General features: G+C 35.5%; 1 protein-coding gene across 10 annotated transcripts in view; it reads left to right on the plus strand.

Annotated features, from left to right (window-relative positions):
* Positions 1-27,301, plus strand: part of LOC101850833 (leucine-rich repeat-containing protein 71) — a 50,003-nt gene that overhangs the window by 12,977 nt on the left and 9,725 nt on the right. The window contains exons 2-18 of one of the 10 annotated variants that reach the window (XM_035971835.1): positions 2,859-2,968; positions 3,588-3,797; positions 4,799-4,924; positions 5,185-5,260; positions 5,626-5,700; positions 6,542-6,610; positions 6,998-7,157; positions 7,779-7,862; positions 8,356-8,445; positions 10,192-10,293; positions 11,195-11,276; positions 13,427-13,435; positions 17,031-17,075; positions 19,048-19,089; positions 23,504-23,592; positions 24,969-24,983; positions 26,974-27,000. In XM_035971835.1, the coding sequence (XP_035827728.1) occupies positions 2,859-2,968; positions 3,588-3,797; positions 4,799-4,924; positions 5,185-5,260; positions 5,626-5,700; positions 6,542-6,610; positions 6,998-7,157; positions 7,779-7,862; positions 8,356-8,445; positions 10,192-10,293; positions 11,195-11,276; positions 13,427-13,435; positions 17,031-17,075; positions 19,048-19,089; positions 23,504-23,592; positions 24,969-24,983; positions 26,974-27,000 (1,411 nt within the window). Of the gene's footprint in view, positions 1-2,858; positions 2,969-3,587; positions 3,798-4,798; positions 4,925-5,184; positions 5,261-5,625; positions 5,701-6,541; positions 6,611-6,997; positions 7,158-7,778; positions 7,863-8,355; positions 8,446-10,191; positions 10,294-11,194; positions 11,277-13,426; positions 13,436-14,750; positions 14,772-17,030; positions 17,076-19,047; positions 19,090-23,503; positions 23,593-24,968; positions 24,984-26,973; positions 27,001-27,301 lie in introns of all 10 variants that reach the window. The other 9 variants (XM_013086897.2, XM_035971836.1, XM_005106187.3 and 6 more) reach the window with 9 other exon arrangements.

The raw sequence follows: 27,301 nt of genomic DNA on the forward strand, positions 1-27,301 counted from the left end.
CATACACACAACATAAACACATGCACACACACACATACAAATACATACAAACACATACACACACACACACACACACACACACACACACACACACCACCGCCACCACTGAAAACGTAATTACACACACAACATTACACACACAACATAAAAACACACACACACACACAAACGCACACACACACTAACACGCAATTGATATCGCCAAACCAGTCAGGTACACACACACACACAATTGATATCGCCAAAAACATTCAGGTAGAGACATTTAAAATTTAAAAGCTATCGAAGAATCTGATACTTGTATTGGTAAGGGCTCGTAGTGGGGCTTGATGTTTTTTTTGTTTTTGTTTTTTCTTAAGGCTTTTCTTAATTTAAATCGAACCTAGAGTCTATAGATATCTAGAAATCTAGTCTAGATCTAGTGACACTGACACAAGCTCTTCGGGGTTTTTTTCAAGTTTGAAAAGTCACACCGCTCAACCAACGAATATACCTAATGTGCAAATGTGTACTTATGAAACCAGCGGGGTCTGCCATACCAACTCGGTTAACAAGCGCAGTCCGTGACAAGTCCAAGGGCTCTGCGACCTGCGATGACTGCATAGGCTAGATGTATACGCAGGTATACGCAGAGAGTGTATTTAATTATATATTTTAGTGTCTCTGGTATACGTTTAAAAGGGGGTAACTCTGTGGATGACTGCCAGATTATTCAAGGGAAACCACTGTTAAAATATAAATCGTTGTCAAGTCAAACTCTTGCCTCGATACGCAGCGCATTAATAATTTTGAGTTCATTATTAGTCTTTAAAAAGTTATTTGAATTGTAGCTATGTTAGTAAAATTACAACAAAAGTCTTTTTCCTAAAATTCCTTTTCAATAAACAAAGTATTTTGAAGCTGTAGCTCTTAAATTATACGGATTTCTTTTATGCGTTTGCATATCCTCCTTTGAGCAAGTGGGTTTACATGTTTACAAATGGCGACGATATTCATGGCTGACCGCTAGGTAGAGTTACACTATTGGTTTTATTTCTGATTAGTTTACTGGTTTGATTTGGTTACTTTTAAAGGTTAAAGAACATATTTTGGTAACAATTATATTGAACTTTCAGATCAAATTTAGACTTAATAGTTCCAACTTTGGTTGTTTCACTTAGAAATCCGAATCGGCTTGCGTCGAATCCAAAAATTGGGGAAATTGTTACTAATCATCTAATGTTACTTGTAAACCGACTCAAAACGCTCTCTATTAAAGAACAAAGAAACAAAACACACTCACCCACAAAAACAACAAAACAACCAGTGTATGTCTTGTAGGACGAGTAGACGGTCAATTTTAACCCTTTAAATTTAATGGAATCATTATAACTAGATTCTATTACTACTAATTACTACTGAGTAAGTCAAGTGTCATCTTCTTCTTCTTATATTAAATGATAATTCTTTGGTTTTTGTTATAATACAATTTGAATGTAACTGAGCCCTGTAAAAGAAATCCAGTATACGATGCAACAAAATAATACAGTATAGACAAATTACTTTCCAAATCGCCGGCATTTATTTGTCACAGTTGTGGACTCTGGCTATCAACTAGTATTTGCTTGGTCATTTCTCTGTGTAGAAGTAGCATGATTTCATATTCATTCTCTGTATTTGTTTCTCTAGAGGAGAGAGAGAAAGAGAGAGAGAGTGAGAGATACTCAAGGGATGCCCACATACATAAAGGAATATATATATTTTTTTGCCAATGAATGCAGCTGTTGTGAGTTCAATTTGCAATTCGGCAGTACAGTACTTCGTCTTCATAGAGTACAGTCGAACCTGTGTAAGACGGAATCGCAGGGGAGCCAGTAAAACATTGTCTTAGAAGACATTTTCTGTCTTAGACAGGGGAATTTAAGAGGAGATGGAAGGGGTTTCCAGAGGCCCAGCAGGTGGGATCAAGGGTCACTTGTGCAGTCGGCAAGCTGTGGTCAAAACTTCACACCTCTCAATTGCTATCCTCTTTGATAATGACAAGCGTCAGTCCTACTTATCCATTGCCAGCATTGCTTGTATTTTATGAGACCACTTATTGACCTATTAAAAACAGAAAAGTTTGAACATCTCCTTTGCTTCCACCCTTTTCCCCACCCATCGGTGTTATAAGTACAGTCAACCATTGCCACCCCTCACTGCCATGCAACAACGATTCGAAGAACTCTTTTCTCGGCTGGCCGTTCAATCAGGGCGGCAGGCATTGGTTCAAATAATTTCACACCTCTGACCTCTGGCTACCAATGAAAGTTTCCGTGCTGGAGTGCCGCTTGAGCACTTTCCCTGGCACTCGTGAGATTTCACACACACACTACCCTGACCAAACATAGATGGGGTAACATCTTCCCCCCTAATTTGCACCCCTACTCTGCATCCTCGCCTGGCGGCATGGCGTTAAGTTTAGAGCCGGCTAAACCAAACTTGTGAGTTTTGTTTCAAATCAGGACTGAGTAGGCAAAGCATTTATTTCCGTCTTAGACAGGTAAAACCCTCTGAAGGGAGCAGATATTTCTTTCCGTTTCCGCACTGGACAAGTTTCCGTTTTATACACAGATAATTAAAGGGGAATTTATCAACGAGCAGGGAGATTCTGTTAAAACAAGTTTCCGTCTTACGCAGGTGGCCGTTAAGTCAGGTTCGACTGTACCTCCCTGTTTCTACCGAAATTTGTATTCCATTCTGTTTGGGTTAGTGCTGACTGATGAGGTGGAAGCAGCTGGCCTCCTGAATATCAAAATTATGTTGATGGGGGCATAATAAAGTTGGTGTGTGCAAATTGCAATTAGATGTTTATCGTTTGTTTTGTTTTTTTAATCCAGTGTAATACAGAAGGTCAGGATGGGCAAGAAGGTGGAAAAAGCTTTGTCCAAAGACAAGAATCCCTCATCTGCCACCCATGTTGAGGATGACAACCCAAATAAGACACCAGGTTGTTTTCTTATTCATTGCCTTTGACAGTATTTGTGTGGCATTTACCACTTTGATGAATTTCAAATAAGGAAAAATCATTAATATGTTTCAGGAGAGTTGATTCCCCCCATTTGAATAGCAAACAATGTATTCAGGATGAATCAGGAAAAATTCAGTGCATCATTTTCTTTTTATTCAACTTGCCGATATTTTTCGTCTCTTATCTTTATTCCATTATCTTGGATGCTTTATATGACACACCGTCTACTTTTCACAGTGAAAAACTTTGGTTAAATATCATGAGTGAGTACGTACTGGCAGGGTAAAATTTTTAAAAAGGAAAAGGAGAAGGGGGAAGGGGGTTGCATTATGTCGCTCATCAGAATCTAGATAGCATCTCCTCAGGTATGAAGTACGTTTTTTTTAATCTTAATTTTGTAAGATTATTGTAAGAGATCACAATGTGAACATAATAACTGTAGTAACATTGTCAACTCAGTGTAAGTGTGTTAAATGCTTCTTATCTTTAAAAGCAAATACAATAGCAGTACAAACTTGATTTTTGTTTTTATTTGTTTCTTAGCTTGGCTTAAAGCAAAACTACTGCTGGACTTATATCATATTATTTCTCTTTCCAGAGCCCTATAAATGTATAGGAAACTTCCTGACAGACTTTAATGAGTTGTGCAAGCAGAATGGAATGGCTGTCATCCCTCCTGTAGTGACTCGCCCTAAGCCTCCAGGGCCAGCTTCAGGGGGCAACGAGGGAAAACCAGACAAGAAGGGAGACAAGAACAAGCAGCCTGTTCCAGAACCAGAGCCGGAAGTTGAGCTGAATGAGGATGGAGGTGAGAAGTATGAGATGTGGCTGGCCTGCAAGTTGAATGTCTATAACATCCTGTTGTTGGCTGCATTTTTATTAGCAGGTTGCCAATTTGTTTGTTTTATTTTTGGATACAACTGGCCCTCTGTTCCAATGTGGACTTTACAAATTTATGTTCTGCATTTTTTTGCGGAGGCAAATTTTTAGTGTTCTTAACATTTTGATCAGGATAGTGTTAGTAAAATTCTAGAGAGGGGGAGTGAGAAGAGAGAGAGAGAGAGAGAGAGAGAGAGAGAGGGAGAGGGAGAGGGAGAGGGAGAGACAGAGAGAGAGAGAGAGAGAGGATCAGTATTGAAAGCATGTAAAGCACATTGAGCACTCTTTTTTGGGGGAGTGGAAAAGTGCTGCATAAATAAATTTACTATTTCGCGGGGGAATGGGGGCACTTGTTCTTTGACAATCTTTTGTGTTCTATATTCTGTTCTTAAGAGGTTTTCTGTCAGTAGTGGTCAGTGCTACTGTAATCCTTCAGTTTCCACAACAGTGTTTAGGAAGTAGACACAATGGCTGATGCAAAGAATAACAACCTTCTATCCGTAAAGATATTTTCTTTTATTTATGAAAAATTGCCAAAGTTGTAAAGGAAACTCAATTTGATAATGTCTACCTTTTTTGTAATGCAATCTTAATATTTCTGTCTTCTTTTGTGTTCTATAAATAATTATGTGCTCTTCAATTTTTATATCGAAATTTAAAGACGATGGCTTGCCTTTATTTGAATTACTGTTTACAGGTTTTGTTCAGCCGTTTATTTATGTCATCTGTTTCAGAACCTAAATTAGATGTAAGTAGTAGTTTAATTTTTTTCCTTTTCAAGGGTGAGTTTTCTGTGTTAAGAAGATAATATGTTACAATTCTTTACTTTAACTCAGTTTTTTCTAGTTATGGAAAAACAGGTTACTGGACAGCTTGTAAATATATTTTAGCTGTTAAATCTGATATGAAAAATACTCTCTTTTTTTTCAGAGCCAATTGAACCTCCACCAAAAACATACTCAACACGTGATAAGTTTGAATATTTCAAACCTTCTGTTCAAGTAGAGCTTGATAATAATGACAAGTGGGATTCGGTCTCAGAGATTTTCATCAGAGGTAAGGCTGGATTGATGTGTACAATGTTCTAATCCTTTTCTGTGTGTTTGTGTGTGTGTGTAATGTAAGAGAGAGAAAGAGAGAGAGAGAGAGAGAGAGAGAGAGAGAGAGAGAGAGAGAGAGAGAGATTTTGTGTTAAACCTCAAAGTGTTATTTTTAAAGATGAGATTTAAATTGACAAGATAAAGAGTCTTAATGAAAATCTAACAACAGCTAAAGAAGATTTACAAACATTGTAATTACCTCATACTTTGTTTCAGGCTGGAAAATTGATACTCCAATGATGGACAACTTTCAACAGAGCTGGCCCACACTGGAAAGACTTCACACCATCAAGTAAAATTGCACTTACTAGTTTTCTTGTACAACTTGTTGTCTCAATGTTCAGTAGATACTTGTACCATAAAAGCTTCTTCAGATAAGATATAATGTCCTTGCTGGCTATGGTATTAAAAAAAAACCCAACTTTGTTAGGTCATGTAATTTTAGAAAACATTTTGTGGCTGAGTGCAAGCTCTTGCTTAGTTTTACTAAGAATCATGTATTCTGTTATATTGAAGAGCAAGATTTCTTTTTCTATACTGCATCAACGTAATCGAGAATGTTTTTTATGCTTCAGTACAAAAAGATGAGTGTTTAATATAAAACCTAGCAATGGGATCATAACTAATTTGTGTGTATTCGATCTCTCCTGCTGCCAGTTTGTGGTATACCGGCCTGTCTGAGGATACATTGCATACACTAGCAGTGTTTCTGCCACAGTGCACAAATATCAAGTAAGTAATTTGTCCAAAACGATTGCCTGGACAAATAACCACCTCCCTTTTTTTCATAGTGACACTGCACAAGTTATTCACCTACCTGTCCTAGGCAACAACTTTTCTCCACACCATTGGGTGGCCGTCATGGACAGTTGTGATTGTATATATTTATATAACTTCTCCTATCTCCTATTAGTTTGTGCTGACTATTGCATCATCTTCTGCTTTCCTTACTTTATTCCTTTTGTGATGAGAGGTCCTTTGCTTCTGCAGAATATCTGAACAGAGAATTTACTTTGAGGTTTTATTTTGTTTTCTTTCATGGGTGGGCTCTTTAGTTCTGGATTTATCAAAGATGTTTTACGAAAAATGTAAACAAAAGATCCAAGTTATAAATGAGAGTAGCTGTTCAGCTGTGTTGGCTGTTTTACTGTCAGTTATTGTTGTTACATATAGATGTCATACATACAGAGGGCATGCTCAATTGATATTGTGTTCAACTGCAATGTGGATGATCCAGGTGGGAATCCTAATTAGAACCTTTTAGTTCCTTATTTTGTGAATTTTCAAGGCTGTGCCCCACACTGTTTAGTCTTATCAGAGATGGATGTGTGTATAGAATGTGGGTATCAAATTACAAATCTTCTTACTCGGCATCTCAAGAACCTTATTATATGCAACAACATTTTTCAAACAAACACTAATTTCTTTTTTAGCGTTACAATTTTTTGGATTGTAGATTTGTGTTGGCTGATTTTTCTATCAATGGATATTTGCTCTTCTGACTGCTGTCAAAGAAAAACTTATATTCAGATACCCAAATACCTACCCAGCCGTTGTTTGTTCTTTATTACAGGAATGTGCTTCTGGACGGTAACCCAGTGAAAGAAGAAAATTGGGCTGAGCTTATTGGAGAGGAGAGTCTGTGAGTGACTTTCTGATATTTTTAACATTTTTGCAATTTTGTTACATACAGTTGAACCAGCCCAGATGACCATTTGTGGAAGACAACACCTGTACAAACGGCCACTTTCCATTTTCTCTTCTTGCATTTTTTCTATATAATGGCTCTGCCTAAAACGATAACCTGTCCAATATAAATGAAAAGGAAGCTGTTGAATAGCCCTGTATGTTAGGTTTTCATGTAAGTTCCAATATTTTCCCTTACATAATAATCATTATGTGAAAGTATGATATTTTATTTCTCATAGAAAATGTCCATATTATGCAAAGTTTTTTTTGCTATCACATGAACAAATTTTGTTTCTTAACCTAAGGGCTTAATTCTGTTTTCCTCTTATCTTTGGTATAGAGTTCAGAATTTGTCCTTGCGCCATTGCAAGATCACAGACAAAGGATCAGCAGGCCTTGGTCGAGCTCTCGGCACAGCCAAGGTTGCCAACACCAAGCTCTTGTCATTGAACCTCACTGGCAATGACATTGGGGACCCTGGAGCAGAAAGCCTGGCAGGAGTAAGTGATATGTAAAATTAAATTATAAATAAATTACACTTTTATTGATCCCTGAAGGACAATTTGGTTTACAATGGCAAACATACCTACCTACCTTCCTACCTACCTACATACTTACGCACCCACCCACCCACCTACCCACATACCCACCTGTTGATGGCAAATGTTCTATGGGTTTTGGAGGTTCCATTTTAGATGAACGTTTTGCTGCTAAATATGTACTGTTTTTTTTATTCTCTGAGAAATTCCCTAAGGACATATCGCATTTTCATGCAATGTTTCGGTATGTTTTATTCAATGACAAATACACAATTGATTGTGAGAATTTATTTTAACTTGTTTGTGCCATGGCAACAAAACCAAGATGGGTAACAGGCAATATTAATAGTGTTGATTGCTGATTATTATTGCATTTATCCTATGCTCTGACTACAGATCGATGCAGCCTCCTGTAACAATAATATTATGTAGATTTTTTTATCTTCAGTATATTCTACTGTCTTCTTGTAGAAAGCAAAGGAGAAGAAACAAATTGAAGACAGCTCTTCTCATATGAAATTTGAACACTGTTGTTGCCAAAGTTGTGCACTGTAACCTGTTGCTAATTTTTCTGTTCAAAAGGGGTTGAGAATGAACAGAACCCTGATGTCCCTTACACTTACCAGCAACAAAGTCGGTGACAAGGGAGTGGCCAAGATTTCTGAGGTAGGAGTCCTCATATCTTAAAAGGAATTGGAGAACACGAAAGAGTGATATATCATTCAGTGCTGTAAATTACAAAGCTCAAAACTGCAGGATGCATGATTTTACAACAAAACTAATAGTGATTTCAAATTGAAAAAAAAAATGTTGAAAAGCTTAGGATTTATCTCATGAAAGTGGACTTTTCTTACCACAGAGGTTATACGTTTTAATTATTGCCATTATTATTATCATTATTATAATTAGTATTATGATTGTGATTAGTATTATTATCAATATTATTATAATCATCATAATTATTATTATTATTTTTATTTTTATTATTATTTCATAGGTTAGCATGAAATGAGCCTCTTGTTTTACAGAAAAATATTGATATCCAATAATCTTCAGTTGCTAGATTTGAAACTTTCAGTGATAATATACATGACTTCATAGTACATTTTTTAAAGTCCCAGATCTTTGTATCTACTTCAGAATGTATTTCCTCCTTCAGGCATTGTCCAGATTTCCCCTGAGCCATGAAGAAGTGGTTGAGAGAAGGAAGCTCATATCAGACAGAGGCTCCCCAGAAAGAAACAAATCTGTAAGTAAAAATTGTCCAAGACATATTACTCTGCATTTTGTGATTTTTTATTGATTATTTTAATTTCCATTATCATTTAATAATAATAATAATAAATAGCATTTATACTGCGCATTTCCATTTACTAAAAAAATGCTCAATGCACATTACAACAAAAAAGACATCACATCTTAAAAATTAATCGACATGCATGTACGTAAAACAAAGTATTATATATATAATATAAATGTATATGTGTAAAAATTTATATGAGAAAAACAGTCTCGCAGTGAGGTTGGAAATGTGTTCACTAAAAATATACAATGCAATAAAAATTCACGAACGGTCACAATAAAGTTGAAACGTGAGTAACTAGAAACATTCATTAAAACATTCATTCTATACAGATAGAAAAACATTTCCATTCTCTCTCTCTCTTTCTCTTTCTCTTTCTCTCTCTCTCTCTCTCTCTCTCTCTCTGTCTCTCTCTCTGTCTCTCTCTCTTTTCTCTCTCTCTTTCTCACATGCTATTTCTTCAGTCTCACAGTCTGGCAAACACATGCATAATATATATATCACAGTACATCATTACGACAGGTATGCTTTTGTGAATAAGAAATGCTTCAGCTGATTTTTGAAAATGGAAATTGTTGGGGCAGATCTTATTTTATATGGGAGTTCGTTCCATACCTGGGGACCAAAGAACAAAAAGGAACGCTCGCCATATGTTTTGTAATTTTGTTTTGGAGTTTTAGAGAATGAGATTGTCAGAGGCTGATCTAAGGGCTCTAGGTGGATGATATAATTCCAGGAATGTTTTAAGATAAAAGGGTGCACTATCATTTATACATTTAAAACAGAGAACGGCAGTTTTGTACTTGATCCTTTCTTTTATTAGCAGCCAGTGTAGTTCTTTCAGAATATGTGTTTTATTGTATTCTCTTTCACTCACTGCAACCTTTATTTCCATGCCTGCTTAGACTTCATCAGCTTTTAGTGGAATCTTCCCTGGTTATAGACCAATACCGTACCAACAAGGTTTTTTGGTAATTACAGAAAGATTCCTATTTTCATAAGAGGAGGCAGTGTGAAGAATGAAATTTAAATTATAATTTTTTTTACCCCCTTTTTTTTAACGTTTGGTGATGTCATAGGAAGAAAGAGGTGTCTATTTGTTGCTAGTCGTAAGACTTCACTTAATGGGATGTTGCATAATGCCAGGGTCTCCTTGAATTTGTAGAGCTCTGTCTTTTTTGAGTTGTCCAATGGCCTTGCTGCTGTCAAATTTTGTATTATTGCCACACTTAGGCCTGATGGTATGCTTGTGAATGTGTGAAGTGCCCAAAATGACTTCAGACTTTGTTAATGATTATGATAATGAATATCTTTGGTTCCAGCAATTTCCATAATGTTGGTGTTATAAATCTTGTCTTGTTTGGTCTTGTTAATGATTTGTCTTCATTCAGCATCTAATTTCTCATTTTTTCATTTTGCATTCTTGAGGCTGTGTCAGTGTCCAAGTGTGATGTTGAATTGTCAAAGTTGGTGCAAAGATAAGTTGATGATTTTTGTATTGTATTTTGTCTTCTGTGGGATAATGAGATGTTTTTGTAGGGGAAGGGTTGGTTTTCTACCTCAGCTTATTCCTTGTCTAGCATGCTAGAAAAATTGACATTTATTTTTTTGCAGAAGGGGAAATGAAACAAGTTTATTGTCAAATGATTGTAAAATGGAATGTTTTTAAAATGTTTGCATATTTATGAACAGCCCCCACCAAGTCGTCGGGCTGAGTCCAAAGACAGACCTGGCAGTGTCAGGAGCATGACCACACAGGACAAAACGAAACAGAAGCCATCAGCAAAGAAGAAGGTACTGCGTCACTGGGTGTCATGCTTAAGAAAAATAGAACTTGCTCAAACGGCCACCTGTCCGAAAGAAATCACCTGTCTAAGCGAACACTTCCCCCTTCATTAAAAAAAAATATTTTAAAATGCTATAATGACACTATTCATGATATCCACTTATACGAGACAACCACTTTTCTACTCTACAATAGGTGGCAGTTTCTGATAATTTTTACCGTTCTTATAACATGATATTATTGGTTGATGGACTTAAAGAAATCTTTTTGTAGTGAGCAAAATTGCACTGTCATGCAATAGTGCTTTTAAAGTACATTTCGTATTTTTTTCAAACATGGATAAATGCTAAGGTTCAAATCTCAGTGAGGTTAGAAATACTTTTCCTATCCTTCCTGAAATATTACCTCTCAACAAGATGTACTGAGTGGGGAATCAAGTTTTCCACCCGTGTAGTAAAAGAAAATGATCTTAGAGAAGCATTAGAAAACAGAAGTGGGTCATGTGTTTGGAAAGGTTAAGACACCCTAGCTACTTTAAAAAAAAGAACTGTCTGATCACTTGAGATATTTTTTTTACATGGGTAAACAGAACACTCGTACGTCTTTTGGTTTAAGTAGACTCCACTGTATTTTGTTGGTGCAGATTCCAAAACATTTCTTCGATGTGTTATCCCCCTGAAGTTTTCTAAATTGTTTGTGTACATTTATGTCTCTTCCAGCTTCAATGAAATTTCTTTTTTTTCTTAAAAGTGAAAACAGAGTGAGAGGAAAATGGTGAAGAGGGAAAATGTTACTTGTAATAACTGTTTTCTTTATCTGGGTTTTCTTGAAAGAATGAACAGCTTGACAGCTTGGGATGCTTAGGTATTGTGCTGATTTTTATATTTTGCCTACCATATTATTATATAGGATGTGAAAGGAAGAGATGCAAAAGAAGAGACCAAAACGGTGAAGAAAGACAAAGAAGATACTCGAGGTGGTGGTAAAAGAGGTGAGTTTTAATTGGTTTTCTTTAATATCTAGAGCTTCCAAGTATTGTGTTGAATGTCTGATCTTCTTTTTTCGTCTCTGATCAGATACCATTTTGATATATTCTGATATTTCATTAAAAACATTGACGCGAGTCTGATTTCTGTGGTTTTTCAACTTTGTCAGAATTCTATGGGCAGTCATGCTCTTTTGTTGTTTTTTACGTGCTTTCATTGTTTGAAGTGGTTCTATTTTCTGTTTACACTTTGACGTTTGTTTGTTTTAGTAGAGTTTTTACGACGTTCACAACTGCATAAGGTCATATGAGCGCCAGTCTGACGTTTACTTCTTAAAAATGTGTCAGGCTGAGAAATGTGAAAATCTTGAGATAGCCAATGACAGTTCTCTTTTGATGTTGACAGTTCTTGTGCATAACTCATTTCTTGCTTTGGTTTTTCTCTGAGATAGTCTGTATTGGAGAAATGTTGGTGCACTCAAAAAAAGTTCTTATATAGCCATGAACTATGTTAGTAACAAACGGCAATGGACATGTTTTCTCCTGTTGTGTTTGTTATGATAAAACAACATTAAAATGTGAGGATGTTGAGCCATGGAGAAGTGTTGATACTAAACTTCTAGTACTGAGGTCAGGTCCAATTTTCTGATAATCATACATTTATTTTAATGTAGAAAGCTTTCAGTGAGGTTGATCTGTTGACTCTTGGGCTCCATGATTCGAAAACTTCTAGTTCTTGAGATTTAAAACTAATATAAATGTTCAGTTGAGACCTCTTGTGAAAGGAATATGGATCCATTCTGAGATTTTCCTTGTTTTTTGGGCTGTACCACGTAGTGTCCTTTTTCCTGGCTGTATCATTTTTGTTTAAAGTCATCAGAAAAGCTTAATGGATGGAAAGCAGTTATGTCTGTTCTCCCCTTTGGGCATTGACCGTTAATGCCTCTACACTATCAACTCTGACTGAGCTTGGAGGAGAGGGGGGTGCCTTTCTTGAGGACTTCAGTTAATCTGAACACTTTTTCAGTTCGCTTAGTAGGAATATGTCAACATTTTGATGGACTGAGGTATGTGGCTTGGGAATTTTTGCCTATTCCACATGTAGGTGATGCAGTACATGTTGAATTTCCATTAGGCATGTAGTCACATTTTACCTCAGAGCTCGCCATCAGGAGAGCTCCAAAGAGAATGCAACCTCTTGTTGCATTTTTTTTTAAACTTTGAAGGATACCACTGCTAATCCTTAGTTAAATTTTAAGACAATTTTGAATTTGATACAGTAAAGAAGATGGATACTTTATTTATTTGGGAATACTGAAAGGTTTAATCATGAAAAATATTCCATAACTGGTCATTAGCAACAGTGCAGGTTGCCAGGTTTCTTAAATGTGGCAAAAATGTAGTAGTTGATGCAGTCCACTAGCTCTAGATTTGTTTTTTGTTTTTTTTTTTTTTAGTACATGTAACTGTAGGTTTGTGGCTAAAGAAATAAATATGCATGGTTGGAAGCAACCATGCATTCAGTCTCAGTCTTGATACATTTTGCTAACTTTCAGTTGCTTATTTTGGTTATCCATCCTGACTCAGTTTAGAACTGTTCCTTTGATGGTGCTTAAAATGAACAAAGGGTTACAATTGTCTTCGATCTCCAACATAGGCCGTTTTTATACTGACATAATATTTTCTTAATTAATATAAATGTAAATAGAGTAGTATCTTTGATGTGCCTTTTTAAAAACTATGAATTATAATGTATTAGACGCCAAAACTAAGTAGATAGTGGGTAATTAATTAGCATTTTTTTCTAGAGTTGGATATTCAGAAAAAGCTAATGTTATGAAAAAGGCATACTTGTCAGTGAGCTGCTATCATTTCTCCATGCTTTCCTCTATTGACATTCCTCCTATTTAAGGATTCATCAGTCTTTGGTCTTGATGTGTGCCTCTCTTATCTTTACAAACTGAAAGGATAGTAACATGTCACCAGTAAAATTCTTCAATGTCCTTTAATATTTATACTTTCAAACCATCAAAACTATGCCCATCTTTAAGTCTGTGCATGAATCACAAATGCCCTACTTCATAGTTGCTCTTTCAACTTTTGTGTGAGATGAGCTGTAATTGAAAAACGTTATTTCTTTACTTACATATCTATAGCATTGTGGGGTAAGACAAGAACCATGACCTTTTTTTTCTTTTTTTTTGTTGTTGAACTTTGCTTGGCTTTTTAACTTAACCCTCCTAAGCCATTGACACTTCAGACGGACTGAGATGCTTGAAAATTCCAGTTGAAATTTCTGTGCTGTGCAGATCATAGCTCGGAAAGCTTTTTGACCCAGTTTGATTCATGCCCACTATGTGGGAGAAAAGCTACATCACACCTGCCTGATTTATGTTGAATCTAGGCATGTTTTAGAAGTAAATAAAAGTGGTTAACATTTTATGCATGTCTTGTAAAAATGGTGTCAGTTCAGTTATGACCGATGCCACTGATATGAAAAGGAGAAAGCCTCGTTCATGGATTTATTATAGAAACTAATGAATGAAAAGGGGTGGGAGTTGTGGAAGTACCAGTCAGAACCTCTAGCTTTCAAATGGTAAAGAGGTTTTAATGCACTGTTAAGATACAACAGGTATTCATTTATTTCTTTTGTGGACATATGCTCTGTTGCATATGTTTATCTGCTTTACTGAACTTTACGAAAACAAAAAGATAATCATTTAGGACCATGCAGCACTATTGTCTATAGTTGGCAAACAAGCTTCTCAAACTATTAGAAATTGTGTAATCAAGTTGTATGATATAATATATTTTCACAAACTTTTAAAAATTTGATATTCCATACTACGTAGACTAAAATCATTTTTAATTGAGCTAACATTTTTTTATACAGTGAATTACAGCGCATGCAATAGCATAATTTTTTGTACAACTCTGTTCACTTTCCATTGTTGGACTGGGCTTCCAGATGAATATTTCATTTATTTTTCCCTCTGCAGTCAGACACATTTTGACTTGCAGGTCCAACTTGTGAAATTGCCTCAGTTTTTGTTGTTCAAAATGATGGTGTGTGAAAAGTGAAAGCCTATTTAGAAAGCTGATCACTTAATGCATACTAAACAGCTGAAGGTTCTGTAGAGAATTGGGAAGCACTTTTTTCACAAATGAGAATAGGTTACTCCGTCAAACAGTTTATTTATATATTTCTTGAAATATGATTTTTGTTCTGCAGCTTGATGAGAATAAGTTTTAAAAGTAGATTTTGAAGTCACCAGTCAAAACTATTAATACAGTGTTTGCTTTGTTTGTACATTTGTGCATACTGGTCATGTTCTTTGTGTTCTGATTTTAAGAAAGAAACTTCTAGAAGTAGGTGCTGGTCATCAGCTATTAGAACATATTATCTTTTGAAATTCGTGGTAACATTTTGTTTTGTATTTGATTTCATGCTTTTGGTTAATTACTTTTTTTAACAACCAGAGACCAGGGGGACCCGTGGAGGTTATTTCTTGTCTTTATTTCATCTCTTTCTATTACTCAGTAGCAGACCACTGAGAAGGATTATTGAAAGCATTTTTAATTTTGCTATAGTGATATAACAGTTTTGTACAGGTCTTCAACAATTTTTTTTCTTCATTTTACTTTGGGTTTGTGAAATTAAAAAAGAAAAGCAACAGTGTTATGAACTTGTCAAAATTTAAAGGTTACCAATTTGTTCTTTGTAAATTGCTGGGACTTTCAAAAATCCTTCACAATTTTATCTCCCTCTGAGGCTTTCTTCTGAATGGCAAACTCTTGAACTTCCCGTACATTTTCTTTCTCACCTGATGTTTTAGAATACATTTTTATGGTGATGGTTCTGTTTTCTTTCTCCAACAACTTAATTCTTAAACAGAATATTATACTATATTATATGAATTTTCAGAAGAAATTTCAAATAAGTTTGAGACTTCTGGTTGTTGTGCAGAGCAAAGTGGAAATAATATTAATTTTTTATTGGATTTCCAAAGACATTTTTATACATGCTGATAGTCCAGATGAAGGTAATTGATAATTTAACTATAGGTGAACATTTTATATATCATTTGAGAAAGACCTTTCCTTGTTTTTCTAGCCTTATTATCTTCCTTTAATCTCTGAACAGTGTCTGCATAGCGTCTGCGTAATACTTCAGCTCTTTTAGGCTATTGGCTTCTTTTAAAAAAATCTCTGAATTTTCCTAAAATTGTCGTGCAGCCATTCATAATAACCTTTTCGTTAATTCTAAGTGTGCTTGAAAAAGCAGTCTTTTCCAATCAATTAAATCATAGCACAGCCATTGAAACCTCTTTGTTGTTCAATTGTTATGAAATTGCTGAAAAAGCCATGGCTTGGAATATTTAAACCTTGAGAAAGCTTCTGTTGATTCACACCAATTCTGCAGTTTGCCCTTTTATTATTTTCTTTATGGCGAGCAAATCCATATTTATCCAAGAATTCAATGAGTAAAGTAGCTTTATGTTATGTTCAATAGGTTTTTGAGTACCTATAACGTTACAATTTCAGACATTTTGGCTGAAAATTTCACTTGGTTCACAAAGTACCAACATTTTATTCTGTTTTTCTAAATGGAAGGATTTTCTTTTCCCTGACACCTATGTAACTTCCAGCTAGTTTTGGTTGGCTTCAGGACTTTTTGATGATTAGATTATCCCTCATTCTACAATTCTACAATATCTATTTACCTCTATAAGGTATAATGTTGCTTCGTCTGTTCTACTCCTCATCTTGGTCTCTCAACTTTTATGTAATAATACAGTGTATTTGGTACCCTTTCATTTTAGTCATATTGTCTTTTTCACTCTCAGATTATCTAATATTTTTGTTCTCTTGTGTTTGGGATTCCTTCAGTACAACAGATCAATGGTTTACTTTATGCTGCCAATTTCTCTATGTGCATTTTTTTGGTAGGGGGTTATTTTTTTTCTCTTCTTAATATTGCTTCTATTTTACATGAAACTGGAACATCTAATAGTTATAGCCTATATTGGCTGTTTTGTTTTACGGAGGCCTTTGTTTTAATGGTTAATGTTATTCTTTTAGTGTTGCTTCTTTTTCACTGTCTTTTTCAGTCATGCTCCTTCATTGTATCATTCCATGTTTCCAACATTTGATGTCCACACTCTTTCTTCTTTTATGTGGAAATCCAATTTTATTTGGCCCTACTTAATTTGTATGTTGTAAGTGATGGTTCTTGATTGGTCTTTTCCTTCTACTTCCTTTCTCATATTGCTTTTGTCATCAACTGAATCTAGGCCAATTGGTGGTGCTGTCTTGATGGGTTAGTGTACTGCAACTCAACTCTACATGGGTCAAATGTGGCGCAACATTGCAATTGTAGTCATAGTGTGTGTGGTTGAAGGATGGAGGTTGCAGTTTCTTCTACTTTTTTCTTGTCCTTTTTTTACTTTAGTATGTTATTTCTCCTTGTCTTGTCTTTCTTTTACCCATAGTCACGCAGATGAGTATTTACTTTTCCCCTAAAGTATTTTAAGCTATTTGTACAATTATGAGCGATGATAGTATCTGTCCATGTTCCTATTTTAGATTTAATTGAAGTCAAGTTTTTGCCCAATATGATATGAGTCACACATATGGCTTGAAGTTATAAGTTGTGGTCATACGAAGGATATCACATGAAGGGATTATTCTTGCTTGGTCCATTTGTTTTTTTTTTTCCTTTTCTTTTTTATTGATTTGCCCTGTTGTCGAACTCTGCAGCACAGCAGACAAATCCCAATGCAGGTACTGGCAGAATGTCGAGTGGTGAGTGTGCCGTGAGACAGCACTGGTGTGGCATGGGCTGTAATGCACCACACGTCTAGTGTGCTCTTTCTGTATGGCCATGCATTGGATGATATGATTATTATCGTCGATTGATAATATGAAATATGATCCTATTTATTCGGTCTTCCACTTTTACGCAACACATACTCTGTGTGTGCCGCACCTGTTGTTTTTTTCTACGTAGCTGTACAGTGCAATGAGTGATTTTAGCGTGATGCAGTTCTCAATTAGGGCCTTGCAGTGAAAGTCAACTTTTTGCATTATGAGCTTTATACTGGGCTTTGAGCGCATGGCTGTACATTTATGTACACTCGTTAGTGCTGATGGTCTCTCTTGGGGAAGGATGGGCCTCTAAAACGAACTGTGCCAACCAACTTTGTTGCAGTGGCAGTCAATGTGGAGTCCAAAAGGCTCGGACGAGTATGTTGGTGGACGTGTAACTAAAATCATGATATAAGCAAAAACAGATCTCTATGTTGTTTGAGTTTTTTAACTGGGAAAGTTTTACTAAAGGAAAATACAATTATCATCATGTGCATCCAATAAAAAATTGTTTGTTCAAGCTGCATGAGCTTTGATACTAGCCTGGCACTTATTTGGCTGCAACGCTGAAAATAATAATGATGTTTATTACTGTAAGTGGAAGCTATAATATACAATATTGTAGGCAGAGGCAGTTTTAACCAAGTCTCCCATTGCATGACTATAGAATGAGGATTCTTCAGGCAGAGAGGTAGCATGTGTGTGTGATCTTTACATATGTGCCAAACTTTTCTACTGGCAGAGGGTGTGTATCATGTACACATATTATCTACTGCCTGTCATATCTAGTTTCCTCTGCATGTTTGGCATATTATAATGTAATATCTGCTTTCTGGAAACTTTCGTAATGAATTACTGAAAATATAGATGTTATTTTTAGATGTGCATGTAGCAAGTTTTTTTCCCTCTGTAAATGGCTTGTCATAAATGATGTCAGTGTCACAAGAAGTTCACGCTTTAGGAGATATATCAGCAATACTCTTAGTTGTTGACAAATACAACAAAGATATTGTGATAACTATTCATGGGCATTTTGTTGTCAAAACTGCATTTTTAAAAAGGACATCTTCTTTTATAGTCTTCCCAAAGACAGCTGTGTGTCGATTCCAGGCCTCAATACTTGCTTCCTTTAGGCTATCATAGCTCAAAATGACTGTATGTGATGGAAGAGTTTATCTAGTCTGATCCTGGAAGGAATTATTCACCATGGGAGCTGATACATTTTGAAATTAATCAATTCTTTTCATTTTCTTTATGAAAGGTGAATTCTGTTTTGTTTCAATTCTCCGCAGTAGTCCTTAGGGTTTTTACCACTGATCTTGATAATGTAAATACAAAAATACAAAGATTTGAGTAAGGCAAAACACAACTGAATTTATATTGCCTTGGGCATTGTCTGTCATGGGAAGGTGATTGTGTTGGAGCAAATTTAGCCTGTGTCTGTTTTGTTGATGTCTTTGAGACCATGTCAGGTCAACTGGTTCACTGGAGTGTTGTTCGAAGACTTTCAATACAAAAAAAAGGATATCATTTTCTTAAGGAGTAAGATTTTTAAAATTACACCCGGAACAAGACTTTTGTGATTCTTTCGTTCATTGCATCTTGCACTGTACTTTTGTCTCTAACCCATAAAGCACATTTTATATATATATATATATATCAGCATTCAGGTGCTGAACTATCAAGGCTCTTCTTTGTGCATACAGTGTGAGATACAATAGTTGAGCACCTTTTAGAAGACGTGCACCAGAAAATCTGTATTTAGTCTCTAAAGATGACTTTGTTTCTGTTGTCTTCTATGACTTCTGTTTCTTGCAACTTTTCTTGCCCATTTGCAGCATGATGTATTACCTTGTTTCCTTTGTCTGAATATCTAACACTTTATGATATTCCCTATCTGGCTACCAAGGTTCTGTGGCTTTCAAAGCTGCTATAAAACTCGTCACATCTGGTAAAAGGAAAATACAACTGCTCATACTCAACCGCGTTGTGATTTGCATAATGTTTCTTCATGAGCCCCACATATTGTCATAAGCCTGAATAGTTCCTGTGTGTAGCATTGACTTGCATGCCTACAGTACTGGTTTATGGGTAGTTATGTGATGACCCAGTTGTGCTTAAATTTTGTTTTTTTTACCTCTGTAAATGCAGGAAAGTTTATGATAGCTTATAGCAAAATCTTGTGCGTTAGCAGTCCTTGTTGCATGGGTGTCATAGTATGTGTTCGTTCATACATTATGTACTATCAGTCTAGTAAATTTTAACTACCCCATGCTATCTACCTGATGTGTACATATTATGTTAAGTTGGAAATTCAAATTGTTATCTTTATTTGAGAGCCTTGAAACTGGTAGAGGCAATAGCATGGCTATGTGGCTTTGGCATGCCTTCTGTACAAATTATGAAGTGCATGTTGACGTCGGATTGATTTCTGGACTTACTAGATTTAGATGGGGTGTCGCAACCAAGTTATTCTCCATACTTTTTTTGTTCCCATCTGTACTGTGTGAATGTTATGGTGGTAGATTATAATTTTGTTTCCATTCTGTTTTCTGAAAACTTTTAGCTGACTTCCTTCATTACAAGGTTTATTCTAATTTTCTGTCTCATTCGGCCTTGGCACTGAGACGAGCAATGTTGCAGGCTTTTATGAGGCAAAACACTCTCTTCTCATTGCTGAGTAATTCAGTTCCATGATCTAAAAAAAAACCAAGGTTCGGTACCTTTTCTAGGAGCATGCACTGAAAATTGTAATGCCTTTTAATTTCAAATTGTCCCCAGGACAAAAGCATCTTCCCATGGCGAAATCTCGTATATCTGAGAAGAAGCTTTCACTTTCCTCCTTTCAACATTTTTTTGCCATTATGCATGATCTTCTTGTTCATCGCCCTGTTAACTATCAAAGATACACGGCTAGAAATTGCTTCAACATTGGCAAACATTTGGCAGTGTATGAGAGCAAAGGACAGCAGAGGATTGTAGTCTGTCATGAGGCCTTCTCATTCACTGTAATTTCTCCTTGTCCTTGGATGCCATGGCTGCGTTGGTCACAATTTCAGTCGTTTTTGAAAGGCAGTTTATCTCACTCCATTGGCCCTTTTTTTTACCATATCGCGGATTAGCATCGTGGCACCATGAATTGGTATGTTTCAAGGTTAATGGTGATGTTGAAAGTATAGAACTCGCATTGTCATTGTGTGATGAGGCCTTCATTGTCATGGTATTGAAAGAACCAAATCATAGATAGATGTAAGGCAGTGATATTTCAAAACTGCTAAGTTGCATGTGTGTTAAATTAGGACATTGATGATATATTATATAAATGTTATTTTCAAAGGCCACAGTGTCCATTTCTTGGCTACTGACTAGACGTCTGCTTCTTATGTAATAGCATTCTCTTATGTTTATTTTATGTTGCCCGTTATTAAATGGTTCAGTTGATCCCAATATATACAGATCAAAATGAACCCATCCCTGAGTTGTCAAAGGGTTCAAAACAATCTGATTGTCATTTTAGAAAACTTTCTTGTTCCAGTAAGGTGTGCTCTTCTTTCTGTAATATATATATATAAGTATAATCCATCGTAACAGTACCTATACCAGGGCGCAACTCATCTCCTGGTAGGGTTCAATCGTAACCGTTACAAGTCCAGCGTAGGTGTGACTTTTTTTTTCTTCTCAATACTTAGGCCTACACCCTTTCTTCTATGATGATCTATTTCTCATGCGGATCTGTCAGATTAAAGAAAAATACGTCCTTAAAACTCTTTTCTGTAGTATGGTCATTGCCAGACATTGATGGACAGACTTTTGTCAAATTTAATTAATAATTATTGTTATTATTATATCTTTAAAAAAATAAGAATGTCTTCAACAGTCCGCTCACAATATATTAGCTGTCACTGCTGAAGCTGATTATTGTTCTGTAGCGTTTTTTGAACAGAGGTTCTTTGAGAACAATCTTTGTCCCTGTCCTTTGAATACAAGTTATGACATGCTTCTCCCTTCAAACAAAGGCATCAAATATGAAATATAATAATATTAGTACTCTTATGTCACTGCCGAAAATTTTGGGAATGTTTTTTGGGGGATTTTTTTGGGGGTGGAGGGGGGAGGTGGGAGGTTGTATCTCCAGTAGCAAACTATTGCCATCTTTGAAATCTTTTACAGTGTTTTAAGTTTATAACCCCCTCCCTTTATTTTTTTATGAAGGAATCAGACGTATGATTTATTTTTGTGATATTGTGAGACATGAAGCACCCATGAAGATATAAGGCTTAGGATAAAAGAGAGTCAATTGTTACAAAGTTCTGATAAGATAAGATGACCAATTGATGATCCCAACAGAAAATGTTATGGGGCAGGGTAAATACATATTATGCATGCGCACTCGTTAACACACACCCAGACACTCTCTTTCTTTCTTTCTCTCCCTCTCCCTCTCCCTCTCTCTCTCTCTCTCTCTCTCTCTCTCTCTCTCTCTCTCTCACACACACACACACACACACACACACACACACACACACACACACACACACTTTCACAGACACAGACACACAGATAGTCATTGAATGGACTTAAATTCATCACATATATCCTAATTCTGTCAGCTTGCTTTCAGTACTTTGATACTTTTAAAAAAATTGCTGGTGCTGTTTCTGTTATTTCCATCGTCAGTTTGTTTCAGGATGTCGGTGTTTCCAAGCTGTAGTTGCCATCGCTTTTGTCATAATCATCATCATCGTCATCGTCATCGTCATCATCATCGTCATCATCCTTATCACCACTACTGTTATCCTCATTGTCTTCACTGTTGTCATTGTGATTTGATGTGTCCAATGTCCTTTTAAAGTAAGTTGTGAATGTATTTATGTATTTATTTAGTAAGCTGACTCTCTGAGTATGGGATGTTCTGCCCATTCCCTCCCCCCTCCCCCCTTTCTTTCTCTGATCTCAGTTTTTTGTACAGCCTTCTTTGAAACTTGCATCCTGGTGTAGGCTTCTCCTTTTTATTTCTCTCTTCTTTGAAATAAAAAAAACCAAAACTGAAGCCTTCTCTCTACTGCAAATTTGTTTTTTTTTCAAGTGACGTTGCTTGTTTTGAAGTCTTCTGATTATTTTGCTATCCTAAATTAATATGTTTTGAAGTGGCGTTGAAACCAGGCTAATGCTCTAAGTAGTGTGTAGTGTTTTTAAAAAAAAATAATAACTCTGCATGCTGTGTAATTCTTTTTGTCTTTGAATTTTGAACTAATGTGTTTATACATATATATATATACACCTCCCTCCGCCCACTCCCTTGCAAATAAATACTCTGCAGAAAAAAAAGCCAAATCAAGCATAGATATTAACACTTTGTCTTGTGTTTCTTGTCCAAAATTAAGTGTGAAAATTGTTTCAGTCTCTCTTGATGGCCCAAAAATTATTGCTGTATTTTTTTTCTGTCATTCTCAGATAATACTTCATTTTCCTCATCTGAGAGGTTAAGATGGTTGGGAAAGGGGCGTGGGTAAAAAAGGATGGGGGAATAGGGGGAGAGACACTACAGAGTGTTCGTCTCCTCGTTTTAGTTTTATGATTTCATTGCTATGATAGAAAAGATTGTAAAAGAAATACATATTTACAAGATGTGGAACAGAAAAAAACACATGTAGGTGTAAAGCAAAACAATTTCTTTTGAAATATATTAATGAGTTTAAAGAAAGTAGATAAATCCTTTTAAAAGATGTGCTGGTCTTTTGTATTCAGTGAGAAAATTGTATTTTCCAATTCCCCCAAATTAGAAACATTTTTATACTTTTTTGTCTTTCTGCTATCTGTAAATCTGTAGGGGGATATAATTATCTTTGGAGTTACATGTATTGGTAACATGTTCATAAATTTTGTTCTTCATATTTGTAAATGTTGCTTATAAAAATGGCCAATATTGTTTGTACTGTCTTGATGAATATTAAGACTGGTTTTGAAGCAATACTTTAAAAATTCTTGATTATTTGATAACATATTGATTAAATATATTCTCTTTGCATCTTTCAATGGCTGATTTTGATTTCATTCCATGTTGAAAGTGTTTTCTCAGTTAGAAAAACTCACAATGCTTTGTGTATAAGTTCAGGAGACCCAAATTATTGGAAGCTAAACCTACTGATAATGACTAGTTTTTGTATTATTATTATATACTATAATTGTCGTAGTATCCAGTAATTTTACTATCATTTGCTGTAGTTTGAGTGTTAACTCCAACAAAACCAAGGTATTTTGTGTTTTCTTCGTTTGTCGTTGTTTTGATTTCATTTTACCTTTGTTGCACCATTTGAAGAACTGAAATGTTACTCATATACTTTTTCTGGACTTCCGTTCTATAGCCTCGGTGGCTGCAGAAGCAACCAAGACAATGGGCAAGACTAAAGACAAAAAGAAAGACAAAGGCAAATCGTCAAACCAAGAAGCTGAGGTAATGGGATCTCTTTTCTGTCGCCCCTCCACATATTTTTTTCCATAGTTTACACTGAGTGTGCTGTGTGAGGGAACTACCATTTTCAACGTCGGAAGAGTTTATTGTTCATTCATGAGGAGCTTAGGAAAAACTGCCCAATAAAGGAAGTGTTCAGTATTCAATTTGATATGGTTCAGACACCTAATATTGAGCTTTGTTCTGCCTTGAAATTAGAAGCAAATGTACTTTATGGAGAAAGTATAGTTCATATTTTGTCCTCATTACTTGGTACTGTGTTTTCTCAAAGAAGAAAGTAATAGGCGATTCTTGTCACAGTGCATTGACAGCACTGTGTACTGTGTCATGTTAATTCTCGCAGGTCTCCGTTGGGAAAAATTGACAAGGAACAAAGTTACATTTCCTCAATCAATACAAAGTTCAGAGAAAGATGCCTGTTTCATTTCAAATTCAGTATCATTATCACTTCCTTGCCATTTACATGAAAAGAATTTATAATAGGCTGCTCTGTGTATGTATGTCAATTGGGAAAGCACTACCCATTCTATTTATTTGATGTAATAAATTAAAAAGAAATATAATGTTGCGAGTCTGAATAGGAATTGTGAGTCAAATCTCTTTTTGATGCGTTAAAATGATGTGCTAGGAGGTAAAGGTGGTATCAAATATAACTTCCCCTTTCTCTGTTTGACTCTGTCTATAGTTTTTCTCGCACTGTGAAATTTAAACTTCTCTTTAACCTTGATTTTCTACCGTATTTTCTTGCACAAGTTATATATTTTTGGTTAATGAAATAATGAATTAGGAGATTTGTGCCCTTCTTTTACCTTTTTTGGGGGGGTAAATCTTTGTAATATTATGTCTGGTACTTGCTCTCAAAGTTGAAGAGTAGTCAGAATATAATACCGGTATTCATGATTTTCAAAATTGATTGAGGTTGTGGGGATTTTGCATTCTACAGTTAATTTTCAGGCTACTCAAAATATCATCAGACGAATCAGGGAGGATAAATTCATACACGATTTACAATTTTATATTTTCTCAACTTCTCCTCTGGAATTTCCCAGAGAGGCTGAAAGAGAATATGAGTTGGATCTTTCTGTGGAGACACAGAGTTATCTGCACAACAGTTTATGAACGTTGGGTGTATGGAATCTTCTACTACAGAATGTTTTAACATAATATAATAAGCGGTGTTCAAAGGAGGACAGAGCTATATTGTCTCAATGTCTTTTGAGTTTGCTAACCCCATTACAAAAAACAATTTTTATATCTGGCACCTACTTTCCTGTCTTCTTTGTTTCTTTTCTTTTGAATTTGAGTGGATGTAGTAGGCTAATTCTGGGACATATTTTCTTCTTAAAAACTACTTCCAGCTTGCGGAGTCTCCGGTGAGCACTAACTACATTTTGTATTTTATGGAAGTGCTCGGCAGATTATTGAGCATTTTGCATTTCATTGTGAATTTTGGTAGTCATTTGTATTTATACTAAGTTTTGAATGAAGCAGCCTTCTTGTGCACAACTGTAGCATTCATGTTAAGATCTCAAGATCAGACTTTTTTTCTTTCTTATTTGACAAAGGTTTGCTATCTTCTACTTTGATAAAAACATGCATTTTTAAGGAATACTTGCTTTGCTCAGTTGGCATTCCCTTCTGTTTTGGTGTGTTGTGTGACTATTGCTTACTTTTCCGGTTGTGCCTTTACAGTATAAGTGTTCAAGAAGTGATTCTGTCAAAAGAATGTCTAAAAAATAAGTTAAGAGTACTTCAACAGAGTTATTCCAAGTAATAGAAGTGTGAAAGAAATATGACTTTTTAACTTTAGTTTGGCTTCCCGAAAAATAGCTATTGACTCTTTGTTAGTTGATGGGCAGAGGTTTTATATAAAATATAGTTTGGTACTTGTACTTATTTTTCCCATTTGTTTTGCAAAATTCATAGACTACATACATTACTTCTGGCAGACTTAGGTCAGCAATAGTAGTTAATTTGATCATTAGGCTTGCTTTATTTTATTGTTACTTTCTTTTACTTTATATGCTTTAAAGAAAGGGCTTTCAACCCAAGCATAATGTTGCATTTGAATTTTTTACTTCAATTTTTAAAAAATCATAAAGCAATTTTGTCATGTTGTACGTAGGCTTTTTTTTGTCTTTGCGCATGTTTAAATGAGTGTATGAGAGACAGACAGTGTATAGTGATCAACAAACACTCTTGTCATTGTATCCATATAGTTATATTATGTATGTGTGTTTGTTTTTGTATGTGTGTGTGTGTGTGTGTGTGTGTGTGTGTGTGTGTGTGTGAGTATGTGCGTGGGCATGTGTATGTGCATGTGTAAATACATGTGCAATGTGCATGTACATTTGTGTTTGTGTACTTGTTTATTTGAGGAAGAAAGACAATGACTCAACAGAGCACCTGAATAGTGCACACATAAACAGGCGCACAAAAAAAGAGAAAAAGAAATAATCTCCAGGAAAAGAAAATGAAACTGGAAAAGACAGTCATGACAACAAATGCTGACTAGTTTTTTGTTCTGTAAATCTTATCTCCCATGGTTTTGTTTAGTAATGAAATGTTACTTTTGTCATTATGGCTATCCAATTCTAAAAGGCCATAATAAAATTTCATCAAATTTATTGAAATACGTTTCACATCATTGAAGTAGCACATCTTTCATAATCATCAGCATGTTGGGAGCAAGCATTTGTATTATGGAAATCCTGAAAGGAGTGATAGGAACAATGGGGATGTATCCTGAGCTTTGTTATTTTTTGTTTGAAATTTACACCCCCACCACCACCACCACATCCAGCTCAACACCCATTTCCTTCACCTCAATAAAAATTTGTGGGCTATATAATTGAAATATTGCTTTTCCTTTATCTCACTACATCTATCAAGGGACTGATGTTCTTGTAAGTGGGCAGTGCTATGCGTGAAATAAAAATGTAAAGGGAAGACATGAAATTCTCCTTTTTTATTCTGCCTTGCCCCCAACCTCCATACATAAACATCTCCCACCATATTTTAGTGAATTTTGCCACAGTACAGCCTGCATTTCCTGAGATTCACAAGGCCTCTTTGTTTTCTCAACGTTATTATAGAAAAATAAGACGCATGAAACTACACAAACTGCCTTAACTTCCTTCAGCTGACACAGCGTTATTTGGCAGATTTTTATTTTTAGAATTGGTTCTTAGGTCTGTCCTTTTTGGGGAAAAAATTCTGTCTCATGATAAAAGTGGGCTGTTAAGCAGATTTGGTTACAACTTTGGGTGTTCTTAGGCGGAGACCACAGAACTTAAAAAAAAATAAGCCTACCTTCTATTGACTTGAATCTCCAACTTATAATGAAGAACTGTTTGTTGTCAGGTCAGCTCTCCGGAACTTGAAATTGTGGTAATGAAGAAATCTGTTTCTTGATTCTGTCACAGTTTGGAGGATATTTCAAATTTTTGTGCTTATGAAAAATTTGATGAGCTGGGTTTTTTTTCAGCCTATTTGTGCCTTTCTTGCATCTTTTGTTTTGTTTTTGTGGATTTTTTACTGGTCTTGCTAAAAGATTTGCCTTTTTCACAAATTGTTTTGAGTATATCAGGGCGATAGAGAGAAGACATACCATTATATCTCTTCCTTTATTGAGTTCATGAAATTTTAAGTCTGATCACTTTCAAAGCTTTTGTTGAAGAACAATTCAGAT

Source organism: Aplysia californica, unplaced genomic scaffold (assembly GCF_000002075.1).
Source record: "Aplysia californica isolate F4 #8 unplaced genomic scaffold, AplCal3.0 scaffold00518, whole genome shotgun sequence".
NCBI classification, from domain to species: Eukaryota; Metazoa; Mollusca; class Gastropoda; order Aplysiida; family Aplysiidae; genus Aplysia; species Aplysia californica.